General features: G+C 46.5%; 1 protein-coding gene across 2 annotated transcripts in view; it reads left to right on the forward strand.

Annotated features, from left to right (window-relative positions):
* The window catches only part of LOC141786086 (fidgetin-like), a 30,648-nt gene extending 17,046 nt beyond the window's left edge, over positions 1–13,602 (forward strand). For both annotated transcript variants that reach the window (XM_074664801.1, XM_074664800.1), the window contains one exon: positions 8,710–13,602. In XM_074664801.1, the coding sequence (XP_074520902.1) occupies positions 8,710–10,985 (2,276 nt within the window). In that variant the 3' untranslated portion in view covers positions 10,986–13,602. The remainder of the gene's footprint in view (positions 1–8,709) is intronic.
* Positions 13,603–15,367: the final 1,765 nt, after the last annotated feature.

Below are 15,367 nucleotides of genomic sequence, written 5' to 3' on the forward strand. Positions count from 1 at the left end.
ACTGTTTAATTCCCACCACAAATATCCCTCAGCGCTTTCAAACTCTTACTTGAATTGTGATATATTCATTTGTTGATGCATTGTTAATGCTTCCACTCTGGGCCGGAGTGTGCTGTGTAGGTAATCGCCCACTCCGGGGCTGCGGCGCCGCTGTTTGTGATGTGGCTCTTTCCTGAGGATTGTATTTGAATAATGAGGGAGGCTGGAGCGCTTTCTCTTGTGCAGAGTGTCTCCGCGCCGCAGCGGTAAATGACCTCTGAATAGTTGTTTTGGATTAGCCATCAAAGTCTTCCCTCCAAGTGGCCAATAGATAGGTACTTCCAGAAATGAGTCACTTGAAAATGATCATCGCCGCCGTTGCCGTATAAGATAATGGATAACCATTACACTCCATTTTCCCCAGCTCCTCACCCACACAACGCCTGCTCTTGAAATATGATGCATCCACTGTGCTTAGTGAGCACTTAATGTCCAAAAGCACCGTGTTTGTTGAGATTTACAACCGCGCCGATAGGAGGTAGGAGGGGGGGTAGAAGAAGGAGAGTGTCGTCGGCGTATAATGTTGTTCACTCAATAATTATCTCATTTTATTTACGAAGACAGACAGCTTTAGTCGAGGTTAGAGGCTTCCTCTCTATTATCTCCACCTGCCACCCCTCAGCCGCACCCCCCCTTCCCCTCACCCTCCTCCCAGCTTGGCCCTAAATGACGTCCTTCATGTCGAGGACTTTCCAAAGTTTCCATCAAAAGAGGAAAAAGAGGGGGAGGGAGAAGCAGCAGAGGAAGAGGAGAGGAAGAGGAGAGGGGAGGAAAAAAAGTTGCTCTCTTGCATTGGTAGCAGGGATCGATGTCATTTCTGAAAGGATTAGGCCCCCTCTCAGAAATCTATTTTAATTACTGAACACACAGGTAAACAAAGTGCTGCTGGTTCACAGGTATGGATCCGAGCGTCAGAGGAGTATTGATAGCATGTGGCCCCGTGTTAACCTCGGGGCAGCTCTGAAAGATCCTGTTGATGCCCCCTCAGGTGGGAGCGCGGCGCACACGGAGAGCTGTGTTTGTGGGGAATGCCGATGGAGATGTACGAGTGTTGATGCTGTCACCTGATGGAGACTGTGGACGGTGGAAGTTTAATTGACACTGGTGTGGGCGGATGTTTGTCTCACTTAGTCTGAAAAGGAACAGAAGCACAACTTCAGCTGCCTGTAACTTAAAATCATTGGAACTTAAAGCTCCTGTGAGAATTTTTTTTTATCCAACTTTCAGACAAAGAAGTTCTATTTTTGTTTGACTCATAATTTCCCAAACACATGTATTACATTATTTTTTTTTAACTCACTTTTTAAAAAAATAATTTGGCTGACACCTACCCTGCGGCAGCAGTTGAATGTATTAAAAACACCCATAAAGAATTATCAATATACTTCCTGCACTACAAAGTAATGATATCTTATTAAGTGTTTTTGTCTTATTTTAAGTCAAAACTGTCTTATTACACTTGATATGAGCCACATTCAACATATCAGTCCAGAAAAATGTAAAAAAAAAAAATACAATAAAAAAAATGAAAAACTACAATAATGGCTTGAAATAAGTAACTTTTCTTTTGTTCCGAGATTTTTTCCGGACTGGTCAGGTGAATGTGGCTCATATTGTGTCTAAAAGGCATTTTCTACTAAAAAAAAAATAATAAAAAAAATAAGATTTAGTTTTTTTCCAATGTGATAGTCTTGTTTGCTCTAATAACCCATTAAGAAGCATCTACATTAATTTCAGTCAACAGTTAAAAAAATCCTGACAGCAGCTTTAATGGCTTAAAAAATGCGTGGATAGTAGCTTTAATTCTTAAAATTCTTGAAAAACCTTTAATCTTGTTCATTTTTTCTTTAAAACTTTAAGTGTTTGTGTTGATTTTGGCGCCCCCTCTGGTCAATTTGGCACCTCTGTGTCATATTTTAAATTATCGTCCTGCTTTTTGATATTCTACCTTTTAAGGTGAAGTGTAATAAAAAAGGCTCTGTAGGCTGGTCTGTAAACACGTTAAGATCTCACCTCTCACAGGACAGACGTGTCCCCGCGCTGTGCGCGCGTGTTTCGTCCCCGCAGACGTTTAATTCACCAGATAAGAATAATCGCTCTGCCTCAGCAGGCCTGATGTTTCTCTGCATGTTTTATTCCGTCCTGCATGTGTCTGCCTTCATTCCTGCCAGTGTGACCGCGCGCACACAGTGTGTGTATGTGTGTGTGTCTTTGAGGAAGGAACCCTGCGTCGAGCCGGGTGATTAGGCAAGCTGCGCTAGTCACAGGAAATGGAGTAGCTGACGGACAGGCCGAGTGCATTATAGATGAATGGCCATGCGTTAGCGGGCTCCGAGCCCCCGCCGAATATCTCTCAATTTCCTCTCTGAATGACAAAAGAAGCCACGCACAATTTCCTTGATCCGGAGCATTTGTTTAACTGCGCCCTACCCATTTAACCCACCCATTCAATAGTCTGTCTAGTAAAAGGAAATTTAGACAGTGTCAATTTATCCAGCTGTAAGGAAGATCTGATACAGGCAGGCAGGGGCGGTGATGATACGCCTCTAGAATTCACTCACAGATTTAAAGTCCTGATTTATTAGCCGCTTTAAATTTAGCTCCCTCGTTAAATAAATAAATAAAGGCCTAATATTTTTAAAGGCGTTTCCATACCACCATGAAGCTCTCTTAAAATTTCTCCACAAAGAGGCGCTGATTTCAAAAGTTTGATGGTCGAGGCTTAGAAACTTATCACTGAGGTCAAAGATCACGGATTACAATGAATATTTGATTTTTTTTAAAGACGCCGTCATTTGTCAAATATCCTTATATCGCAGCTCTGAGCTGTCATCCGTACAGCAATCACCCCCTCCTCCTTTTTCACTCTTTGAGTTAGTGACAGCTCATCTCTCCCGGTCACTGCTCGCCGTCTCGACTTTGAACTCGCTCTGTTTACTTCCCTTTTTTTTTTTTTTTTTGGTTGCTGTCGTTGTTGTTGTTGTTGTTTTTGTCGCTTGCTAGTCGTTCGTAATGGCGAGCCGCGGTTTGCCGCTTCAAAGGCGAGCGAGGAGAAGTCTGGGGACAGTTTTGTCGCCTGTCAGAGGACATGGAAGAGAAATTTAACTCATCTGTTTGCACAAAAGTCTTTTTTAATCACTCAAGACACAAAAAAAACACACACACTCAAACAAGGTGCGCTTTAATTCCTCCCTTAAAGGATGATCTGCACAAACACTGCCAGTTTTGATCCACGTGTGTGTTCTCATGTGTGTGTATGACACCAGCTCATGACTAATTTCATAATTAATTGCCTTTTGGAGGACCTAATCACATTATTTGACTCTCTTCTGTAGCTCGTGTGCCAATACAGCGTAGCCTGTGGCTTAGTCACAGTGTGCTGGACTCATTAACAAGGTGGTCCGGAGGTTGTCAAACACACACACAAGGGCCTGCGCGCATGAGGCTGCACACACACCCTCATAAGACAATAGCTGCATTTGGCGCACATTCAGATTTTTTATCCGTGCAGTGATTTGGAGGTTAAAAGATGCCCTCTGGTGTATTTGATAAGGATTTGAATAACTGCCTGGCTGGATTTCCCTTGTGGTGTGTGAAAACAGGTCTCTCCTGATGAAGTTATCGCCTGTCACGCCGCTCCTCCTCCTCCTCCTTCACTTGCCTGGAGACTCAGGAGCAGGTCTTTGTGCGAGAATATGACACAATAGTTTGATAGTTAGTTGTTTCTGGAAGGTCTCCGCTGCCTGTTTGCGTTAGAACGACAGGAAAGGCCGCACATGTGCGCGTCTTGTCACCGATTTTGTCTCGGCGCCAACGCGTGTGGGTGCCTGCATCCCTTCTCCTTCCACACACACACACACAGAAATGCAGCTTAATTATGACGTTACCAAAATGGGCAGTTTGCTCTGACACCCCGCTTGCAGAATCACACGGCAGACAGACTTAAAAGAGCTCATTAGCTTTCTCTAAAGAGCTGTTTACTGCACATATACACACACAGCGCCGTAATAGGCAGCTCTGTTGATGCAGATGGACGCCGAGTGTAATGAGAATGATTAGGCTTCTCTATGTGGAGGCTGGAGAAGAAGAAGAAGAAGAAGAAGGAGGAGGAGGAGGAGGGGGGAGAAAGGCGCTGGCAAGGCTTGACGCTTCAGAAGGTGGAGAAGGTTTCTGTTGGATGTTGTTTCAGCTGAGTGCACGATCTCCCCCTCCCGCCCTCCCTTTTCCCTCAACACAAACACCGTGCTTCGCGTGTCCGTCCAAATGCTCTGCAAATGTCCCTCAGACCTTGAAAGCCTCGGAGGGAAAACATTGTGAAGTTGTGAAAATGAAAAAGTAAAAAAGCTTGAATGGGAGGAATTCTGCGAGATTATTTTGAAAGCACTAATTTCTGCAAAAAGGAGGTGTTTTTTTTAAACGCGAGAGGCCTTGAGAGTTCTAAAATGAAACTAGCAGCATTAAAACTCTTTATTTTCCCATTAAAACGCACCTCTGATGGGTATTTGTGTCGATTTTTATCCTCAATGTTCGCTTTCGTACTGATTTCAGCGACTTTCAAGCGTCTTTCAAAGTGAGAAGCAAGTCAGCCCACCTTGATCCCTCTCCTCCTCCTCTCCCCGGATGACCCCACCCATCCTGCACCACCACCGCTACAGCCGCCGCCACATTGGGCGACTTTGCCTCGCTCGTTGCCCTTGGTTTACATCACATTGAATTAGAGGATACACACACTGAATGAGTCCAAAGTCAATCCTCCATCCCTTTCATATGTTTTGGAGAAGGAGCAGCGAGTTCAAAGCGCTCAGTTCAAAGCCTCCGTCCTCATTTGAATAACGTGGAGTAATCGCTATTACCTTATTTAAATAGTGCAAGTTATCATTTGGCCTTCATTTGCATTGCTGGGGTAATCACTGCGTCTCTGCATTAACCTCATTATAGAGGAGATGAAAGCCCTGATGGAGGCTGACACACTCTTTTATATATGTTATCTTTATTAATGATGGAATTAGTAAGATCCATGTTTCTTTAAACGGAGGACACATCTGAGTTTGATGGAGTGTCAAACTATATGGAGAGACGAGTGCGTGCCATTCATTCAGCCTTGTTTTCTTCCTCCTTTTCTTTCTTCTTCCCCATTTCTCCATACGCATCCCTGCACCGACAAAAGAAAAAGCCCCAACCAGAGCAGAGCACTTAAAAAATGAAATCCAAACAAGCCGATTCACGGTGACAGCGCTAACACACATCCATCTTAACACGTCATAATATTTTCACTTGTTTGCAGGCGCAGCGAGCGTCTCGGCTGTGAGAGAGATGTGTCAAATGGACTGATAATTGTCTTGAAACTACCTTATAGCAAGATGACGCTCACTCTGAATTTCTAGCGTGTAAGTGAGGACTGGCAGGGAGAAATCACTCACTGACATGTCTTGAAATTCTTATTAGTTTTAACAGCCTCTTAACACGATAATTGCTAAATTCTTGCATGTGAGCAGAAAGACTGCCCTTATACTTCATGTTTTTGTGACTGAAGGCCTTAAATGAAGCTCATATGTGTTAGCTTAGGGGGAACATTTGGTTTAGCAAAATTAAGCCTTGTTGCTTTTCATCAAGAATTTGCTTGAGGCTGGCTCCAGAAAGATGGAAACCACGTACGCACCAAGCTAAAAAAAATAGGATTGTCTGTCCAATCAGAAACACAGCTCATCTCATGTGACTGATGGCGCCTTATAGCTGTTAGAAAGGAAGCTCAAAGCCGGAGTCAAGGAGACTATGTCCATATTTGAGACAGTCCATGATGCTAGTTGGAGTGCAGCTACCAGCCACTAGATCAGTTAATTGCTTCTGCTTTATCGCTGTACTACCTGGATGTAAACAAGCACAGATGACGAAGGGTAAAATGAAGCCCGTATGTGTGTTAGCTTAGGGGAAACATCTGGTTTAACAAAATTAAGCCTATGGGGAAGTGCTAAAGTTGCTGTTTTTTGAGAATCCGCTTGAGGCAGGTTGCAGAAAGATGGAAACCACGTACACACCAAGCCAAAAAAGTGGTTTGGAAATAACAGGATCGCCCACTCAGAGACACGGCTTAGGTCATGTGACTGACAGGCGCTCCATAGCTGCTAGAAAGGAAGCTCAAAGCCAGTGTCAGGGAGGCTACCTCCATGTTTTATACAGTCTTTGATGCTAGCTGCTTGCTGTATCGCTGTACTACCTGGATGTAAACAAGCACAGATGATGAACAGTATCTCATCACGTCATGCACTAGTTTTGACTTTATTTTGATGTAAGCTGTAATCAGCTGAGGTCAAGCACTTGAAGACAGTGTTGACCCAAGTGCTGATCAGTGATTAGACACGTTAGCAAAACAAACCCAAACACTACAGATCCTGTAGCTTCTGAATCTGTCTGGCTTTGCCATGTGACCCTCTATTTCTGCCTTGTTGCTAAGGGCTAATGTGGAAATAATTGAGATTGCATGAGAGCAGGTAAACCTGCCTTTAGCTCCAGGCTACGAATCCCTCAAACGCCTGGAGGGTAGAGTTCTGTAAATGTTGAAAAATTAAACATATAGATCCCGTTTCAGCATCATTACTTTATCATAATCTTAGCACGTACTGTGTTTAAAATGAGGACAAAAATGTGCCCCAAAGCTACAAAAATGGATGTGATATAGTCAAATCTAAACACAACAGCTTCCTCTAGAGTTAATTATGTGGCTTCTTTGCAAAGTTGTTGTTTTGTGCCTGGTTTCCTTGTGTTGTCCGGTTTCCCAGCCTCATAATTTCTCCTTGAATTGCTGCCCTTTCATCACGCTGCTCCCTCTTAATATATTCTCAATATTAAAGGAGCCTCCCAGCTAATACAAAACTTTCCTCCGCTCAGCTCTTTGTCTGAGGCGTTCCTTGCTTGGTACACCGGGAGGGTGACAGGCTCGCCAGCCCCTGCTAGACTCCCCTCGGCTAAAATGTTGTAAATTAACACAATTAGCAGATCGCCATTCTGCTAATTAGCCACTGGCGTCTGCCGAGAGATGGCTAGAGAGGAGAATCAGAGAGGAAATAGGAGTCTGGGGATTCCCCCCGCCTTCTCTGTGTTGTTACCAAACAAACACAGGGCCTCGGAAAAGAGAGCAAGAGAGTGTGAACGTGTATGTGCGAGTGCCTGTGCTTTATTTGGTGTGTCTGTCTGTGTTTGTGTGAACATAAATGGAAGGGAGGGATGGAAGATTTGCTCCACCATGAATGGTTTTCATTGTGCATGCCTGCTTTACTCACACAGGCACAAAAACACACACATAAACCAATTCCGAGGCAGGGATTGCTCACCAGACCCCCAACTGTGGTTCTCTACATGCAACCGCTGCCAGTCAATAAGTCGGAGGAAGCAGCCTAAATGACACCGATATTATCCTTTATTTGTGTGCACTAAGTCAAATCAAACGGGGTTCAATCTGCCGTGCGGCTGCTGTGATTACGCCCCGTCCAGCCTTTGATAGTGCCACGGCTTTGATAGTGAGACAACGATGGAGTCGCTGTGTGACTGTCAGTGTTTGCAGATGGCATTGGCTGGGATTAAAGGAAACAGTGGCTCTCCAGCCTCCTGAGGCAATAAAGGGGAGAGCCAGGTGAGTGTGTCTGAGATGAGATGGAGCAAGGAAGGAGGGGAGGTGGAGGGGGAGGAGGGGGGAGGAGAGCACAGAAGCACAGAGGGAGTAAATAAGAGGAGGGGTGGCCGCAGAGAAAGAGCAGAAAGGGAATGAAAAGCAGAGATATATATCGAAATAGATGGAGTCAGAATAAAGGAGAGGTGAAGAGGAATAAAGAAGGATCTAGCAGGAGGGGTGGTGGAAAATGGTCGGCCAAAAAAAGCAAAGAGAAGAGGCTGAGGGGGAAGACAAGGCGGCAGGGAGGCATAAAGAAGAGAGGCAGACAGAAAGGTAAAGAGAACGCTGGAGAGAGGGAGGTCAAGGTGGAGCTGTGCAGACAGGAACTAAGCTTGAGACACAATGTGTTGTAATTCATTGCTCGCTACAGCTCCTGTGTGCGTGCCTGTGTTTGTCCGTCTGGGTCAGTGGCTGCGAGTGTGTGTGTGTGCACGTCAGCACGCCTGAGTGCAGGCAGAGATAGTTTTTTTAAACGCCTGTGTGTCTAAGCGAAGGTTTGTGAGTGTGTGTTGGATGAAAGGGCCACGAACAGAGGAGGGGGGGGTGTGGATGTGCACGGTTGTGAGTGTGTGTGTGTTGCTTTGTGGTACTCGGCGAGGCGCATTTTCAAACCCATCTCCAGCCACCTCAGATGAGCCGGGGATTATAGAGTGACCCTCGATGCCTCTGTCTTATTGGTCTGGCCAGGGTGCATTAGGCTGCCGTAACCAGCCATCCCACCATCCCTCTGTAGAGCACTGTGCCTGCTGACATCTCCAGCCTCCTTATCAATCAAACAATCTATTAGTTTTAACTTAAATCGCACCAAATCAAAGCACACGTCATGACCTAGACAGCAGAGGCCTGATTTAAGCTCCTGATTAGTAAAAACTTTGTGACGGTGCAAGGAAACACGTACCTTTCAGTTACGGCAATGTGTAGGTGTTGTCATCCTAATCATTGCCTAAATTGTTTCAGAAGTCGACATGCTCACCTGAAGTTGTCTCTGTCCTTGTTTCTTTCAGGCTTAAAGATGCAGTGGACCCCCGAGCACAGCCAGTGGGCCGAACAGCACTTTGACATCTCCTCCACCACGCGCTCGCCAGCTCACAAGGCCGAGGCGTACAGGGCGGTACCTGGCCACCTCCAGCGCTCTGCCACCTACCAGTACGCCTGGGCCAATGACGACATCTCAGCCCTTACCGCCTCCAACCTGTTAAAGAAGTATGCTGAGAAGTACTCTGGTATCCTTGAGATGCCCGGCTCTTACGCCGAGGGGCCTGGCGTCCCTGGGGTGATGAATGGACGGAAAGGTGAATCAGAACCGTGGCAGGATGGCGTCTACCCCATGAGCTGTATCCCAGAGGGGGTCTCTGTCAGAAAAGGTGGAGTGCCGGCAGCTTCAGAGGTTGTCTCTGGCATGTGCAGCTCCCCGGGCCTGGCCTCCAGCACCCTGAGTGAACCCAGCTACTCCAGCAGCAGCTGTGGGAGCCACGCCGCCACCGCGCTCCACTCCTCCGCCATGCCCTCTCAGGAATACGGCCCCGCGTACAGCGGCTCCTACCTGCACAGTAGTTACAGCTCCCAGTCTGCCCCCACCCCGGCACTTCCCTCCCCGCTGCACAGCTCCGGGCTTCTGCAGCCGCCCCCTCCGCCGCCCTCCCACCCCACCTTAGTCCCAGCTTACAATGGAGGCTCTCCTAACTTGTCTAGTTATAATTACCCCCCAGCAGGCTACCCAGCTCAGAGCTCAGTCGGGCCAGGATACAGCCCTGGGGGAGCGCCCCCTCCTTCCTCGTACCTCCCCTCAGGCATCGCTGCACCTACACCTCTTCCTCCACCCTCCACCTTACCTGGATACCCATACCAGAGCCACAACCTGACCCCAATTGCCCCCACCCCTCTCAACAGTAGCTCCTCTAATTCCCTGAAAAGGAAAGCCTTCTACATGACAGGCCAAGGAGAGATTGACTCTTACGGAAACTTTGGCTACGGCCAGGCTCGCAGCTCGACTGAGAGCCCCATGTACAGGATAGCAGACAGCAGCAGTGCAAACGGAGGCTCCAACAGCGCAGGTGGTGGTGGATTTGACCGAAGCGGAGAAAAGTCGTCTTTACCTTTCAATCCTCAGAAGCAGTCCACGATGTCATCAGAGCAGCAGAGGAAGTACAGCAGCCAGGCAACAGGTGGACCCATGACTCCCCCAGCGTATGTTTCCTCCACCCTGGGGAGTTCTCGCTCGGCAGATTCCCTCGTCAACTTCACCCCTCCCTCCCTCAGTGAGCAAGGTGCTGAGGACCATCGCCTTCACATCCCCCACTCAGCACCAGGGCCTACCTCCTCCTCATCCAACCCCTCCTCCAGGCCTGCTGAGGAGCAGCTGAAAACCAGTGACCCTCACCTTCTTGACATGGTTACCTCTGAAATCGTTCAGCAGGGCCCCCCGGTGGATTGGAGTGACATTGCAGGACTTGAACTGGCCAAAGCGACTCTTAAGGAGGAGGTCCTTTGGCCAATTCTGCGCCCGGACATGTTCAGCAGTTTAGGACCGGCTCCCCGGTGCGTGCTGCTCTTTGGACCCCGGGGCAGTGGCAGGACTTTGCTGGGACGCTGCTTGGCGAGCCAGTTGGGGGCACCGTTTCTCCAGCTCAGTGGTTCCACGTTGGCCACTAAGTGGCTAGCAGATGGAGAAAAAATTATAAGGGCGTCATTCCTGGTGGCACGCTGTCGGCAGCCCTCAGTACTGTTCATAAGTGAGGTGGACATGCTACTTTCAGCCCACCTGAGTGAAGAGAGCCCCATCAACCACCTGAAGGGGGAGCTACTTTCCCAGTTAGACTCACTTCTCATGGGATCAGGAGAGGACGGAAGCAACCAAGTGTTGGTGGTTTGTTCCACAAGCAGACCCCAGGACATGGACGAAGGGCTGCGCAGGTACTTTGCTCGCAGGGTGCTCGTGCCCCTGCCGGATAGCACAGCCCGGCACCAGATCGTGAGCCAGCTCCTGGCTCAATCTCAGCACAAATATTGCTTGAGCGAGGAGGAGCTGGCGCTGCTGGTCCAGCGCACTGAAGGTTTCTCTGGACTGGACTTGGCCAGATTCTGCCAGGAGGCCCTGGTTGGTCTGTTACACGCCTCTGCACAGGGCATGGACATGACGGGTATGATGCCCAGGGGACAGGTCAGGCCACTTACCTACCAGGACTTTGAGAGTGTCTTTTGTAAATTCCAAGCCAGTATATCGCAGAAAGAGATTGACACGTACACTGAGTGGAACAAAATGTTCGGCTGCAGCCAGTGAAAAGAAAGATGCCGCCCTTGAGAAAAAGAGGCATCCACATTTCCTCCCCTCAGGGCAGAAGCATTGTGCTGGAGGGAAAGGCACACAGAAGGCCAACACAAGCCCACAGAGTTCTCACAAGCAGGGTTTAGATCCACCGAGAGAGACCTGGTTTTGACAAGACAACTGGCAGTTTCGCAGTTAATGAGCAAGAATTTTAATTTGAATTCTTGACACACCGGAAAGCCAGGCGTTGTTTACACATTGCGAGCAAGTTGGCTTCAGAAGAGACGCCCCAGTGTCTGTGTATATACCTTTATGTTCCTGTTCTTGAGATTTAGTTGGCTATCCAAGTGCCTGAAGTGGTGCTTTCTGAGTTTCTTTCTTTAATTCGCCTCACGATCTACATTCATGGCATGAGCTGACGATTATTAAGAGCTTTAAAACTTCAACGGTGAGTCTAAAAAACAGAGATTGACAGAAGCCATAGGCGGTGGTCAATCAGTCTTTATTGTCTTGCTTGGAGCAGTAATCCATCAGGGCGGCAGTAGTCTGGGCCCTGACTCACTCATCTCTTCTGATCCTTTTTCTGCAAAGCAAACAAACAAACGTAACAAACAAAACTCAGGAAAGCGTTTGTGAATTGTATAGTACCTCAAGATACCTTGACAAAAAGCACTAAGACCTGAGGGGAGAATCCGCGGTGGTTTGGCAGTTATGGCGTACCTCAGCAAGCAAAGAGGTGACGATGAATGTAATAGATATGTTCTAGACGTGACGGAACATAATCAACAGTGAGAGTAGAACATGTTTCTTTTTTTGTCCTTACAGCAGGTGCTTTGGCTACCTGTTCCTACTTGACCAAGCTTAATTCCATCGCTCTTAAAAGATGTAAACCACGTTGCCCAGCTTTGCTGTTTGTGGGTTTCAGAGACGGACTGACGGAGGGTGGTGGGAGTTGTGTAATTTATTAAACAGCATAATCATTATTTGTATTATCGTTCTAGGCTTTGTTGTCAGGCTGCGTGGAGGCTTCAGCTAATGAATCCTTGGAGATGGGTGCACTAAAGAGACATCCAGTGAATTATGAGGAATCACAAGTGGAAGGAGGAAGATCAGGGGTTTGCTGCAGAAGTTTGCAAATACTCTTTTTAGACAGATGGCTCCCTCTGATTAACCAATCCATTTTTTTATTTCAGTTGAATTTTTCACCCACATCAGAAAGCATCTGGACTCAAACTCCAGAAGCTTGAAACAGGATTGAGGGATTCTGGTCCCCTGAAGGTTACCTTTGAATCACATTGGAATGTATTTCGCCTCCTCCTGGTGACACAGAGAGTTTTACGTCCATGCACTAAAAGGCATTTGTGTGTTTGTTTTTGTTGAAGTGTACCAATGCCATTTCCTGTTAGGAGATTTTGTTCGCCACTTTTAGCCTCCATAGCACATACACTGTTCAATCTGTGTTGCTACTGTTTCTGGTTTGAGCACCGTCAGTGCAGCACCTGATGTGAAAGAGAAGAGAAAGAGGAGGGGAAGAAGAAGAAGAAGAAGGGAAAAAAAAAAAGTTCTGCTGAGCGTCAGCAAAATTGACGGAAAGGAAAGACAGCCAGGCAGCGTGGCGGCAGCACAAGGGGAAAGCGGAGTCAGAAAAACCACCCTCAAAACAATCTGTACCAGAATTCCTTCTGTCAGCAAATCCTCTGGAGGGAGAGTCCCTTTAGACAGAAAAACCTACTAATGCACTTCAGAGCACACATCAACAGCACAGGCGTTTCTCCCTCTGTCTCCACAGCCGACCAACAAACGACTTGAAACGCACCGGTCAATGCTTCGCTTGTTTGTTACGTGTTCTGTGGTCCTCCTTTTTGTGTCTCGACCTCTTTTCTTTTTTTCTTTTTTTCTTTCCTCGACATGGTGTTTCTTTAAACGGCTCCTCTTTAAAAGCATTTCTACCTCATGGCTACAAAACACACACACAAACACACACACACACACACACACGTGGTATTTGATTTACGTCTTTCCAAATGTCAGACATTTGTGGAAAAATGCTTCAAAAAAAAAAAAAAAAAAAAAAAAAAGAAGAAGAAGAAGAGAGGAGGGAGTGACACCATGAAGTTTTGCGCAGTCTACCTCAGATGACTGTACTTAAAACATTTAGCTGATGGTGCAACCACAGGCTGCAGCAGCATCGCCTATAGTGTGTGTGTCTCTGTCACTGTCAGGTCAGAGCTATAGGCGAACACACACACACACCTGCTAACATCAAAAACACTCACAGGACTCGTGAGCTGAGGGTCGAGGTGACCCGGAAATGTATAATCCAATACATTTGCTTTAATCTTTTGTGAACTACTGTGGTTGTGCGCGTGTGAATGTGTATATATGTGGGCACACTCTTCTTTTTTTTATTTAGTGTGTTGAATTTTATAAATTGTTAGTATATATAACACACTTGCACAACTTTAAAACCAGAGTGTAACGTGTTTCTGTTGTACATACCTATACATACAATACAAAATGCACCACTTGTTTATATGTGTGAATATGTTGCCATACTTGCAGTCAACTTAAATGTATTTTCATGTAATCTTAGGTACAAGCAGCAACAAACGATTCATTAAAGACATTTTCTTGGGAGATTATATCTGTGTTTTTTTCCTGACGCCGCATTCAAAGTGAGTAAAGGGGAAAAAAAAGATTTATTTATGAGTAGATCGAGAAATAAATGTATTGTCCTGCCAAAAAATAGCCCAGCTGAAAAATCGCCTTAATGAGCCTCGAGTTAGTCACCCTTGTGTGCAATTATAAAACCATCCGTGTAGCGCAGGAAGCCGCCGCTGCCGTTGCCGCCGTCGCTTCTCTCATTAAAATGTAACAATTCATTTCTCTTGCTGTGGTAAGAGTGGCAAGACCGAAAAACATTAAAGCATTAATTATCTTCCTCCATCACAAAGAATTCGGATTATGTGAGTGCTCTTAATGAAAATGATGTGCATTTGCCCACTACACCGCTAAAGGTATCATTATATAGCTGGTGGCGAGGTGTGGGAAGCTGCTGTATAGCCTCTATAATTATCTGTGCGAACGCTTCACGAGAGGTGAGAGTGCACGGAGGGTTGCTGTTTTCTTTATTTTCCCACTTTGAAACACGCTATAGGCATGATCAGAAATAATTTGTGACACATGCTTTTCCTCCAGACGTAAATACAGTGATTTTCTTACAGGCTTCAAATTTACGAGACGGATGGAAGGTTTGATTGTGTTACTCCCCTTTGTTTGCTCCTCGCTCCCTCAGTGCAGCTGCATTGGAGTTGTTCACATTAGCAGGAAGTCGTACATGACATCAGTGGTGTGCACAGACTTTTTGAAGAGCAGGGCCTAAAAGATTTTGCCTCCCAAGAAGACACTTTTGCACGCTCCAAAGTGGACATTTAAGCATGAGTTTTTGGCTCCCAATCAGGCGCTTCAGCACATGGTTTGACTCACCAGAGGACATTTTAGTGCACATTTTGGCTCCCTAGAGTGCACTTGAGCACATTTTGGCTTCCAAGTGTGAACATGGGACCCTGTTGGGCTTCCAAAAAGGGCACTTCAGTGTACATAATTGCCCCAAAGAGGTCACTTTAACATGCAGTTTACCTCCAAAAAGGTCACTATATCATATTTTGACTCCTCCTTGGTGCTCATTTGGCTCCCTAGTGGGCACTTTTGCATGCATTTTGCTTTCCGAGAGGGCACTTTGGAATATTTTTTTTTGCTACCAAGAGGGCACTATAGCACATGTTTTGGTTTCCAGGAGGGCCCTTAAGCCATCTTAGGCTCTCAAGGGGGCACTTGGGTGCACATTTTGGCTAAGAAAATGTCACTTTAGGTATGTTTGGCCTCCCTAATAGGACACTACATCACAGTTTGGCTCTCAAAAGGACACCTAAGTGTGCATTTTGGCTCCAAAGTGGGCACTTTTGCATACATTTTGCCTCCCAAGAGGTCACGATTGCGTGTGTTTTATCCCCTAAGAGGCACTAAAGCTTCCATTTTGCATCCCAAAAGGGCCCTTAAAAAATGTTCATGCTTACAAAGAGGCACTGTAGCATGTTTTGCTTTACCAGAGGCCCCTTTAGCCATGTAAGGCTCTCAAGGGGGCACTTTAGCGCACATTTTGGCTCTCAATAGGCCCCTTCAGCACAAGTTTTGGCTCCCAAGAGGACACTTTAGCACATTTTGGGTCCCAAGTGTGCACATTTTAGCCATGTTAGCCTCCCACAATGGCACTTAAGTGCAGCTTTTGGGTCTGAAGAGGTCAGTTTAGCAAGTATTTGGCCTCAAAATTGGGCACTTTATCATGTTTTAGTATCTAAGAGGGCACTTAAGTGTGCATTTTGGCGCCCAAGTGGGCA

The sequence above is a fragment of the Halichoeres trimaculatus genome, unplaced genomic scaffold (genome assembly GCF_033239565.1).
Source record: "Halichoeres trimaculatus isolate MK-OKI-2021-1 unplaced genomic scaffold, fHalTri1.1 fHalTri1_scaffold_24, whole genome shotgun sequence".
In the NCBI taxonomy this organism is placed as follows: domain Eukaryota; kingdom Metazoa; phylum Chordata; class Actinopteri; order Labriformes; family Labridae; genus Halichoeres; species Halichoeres trimaculatus.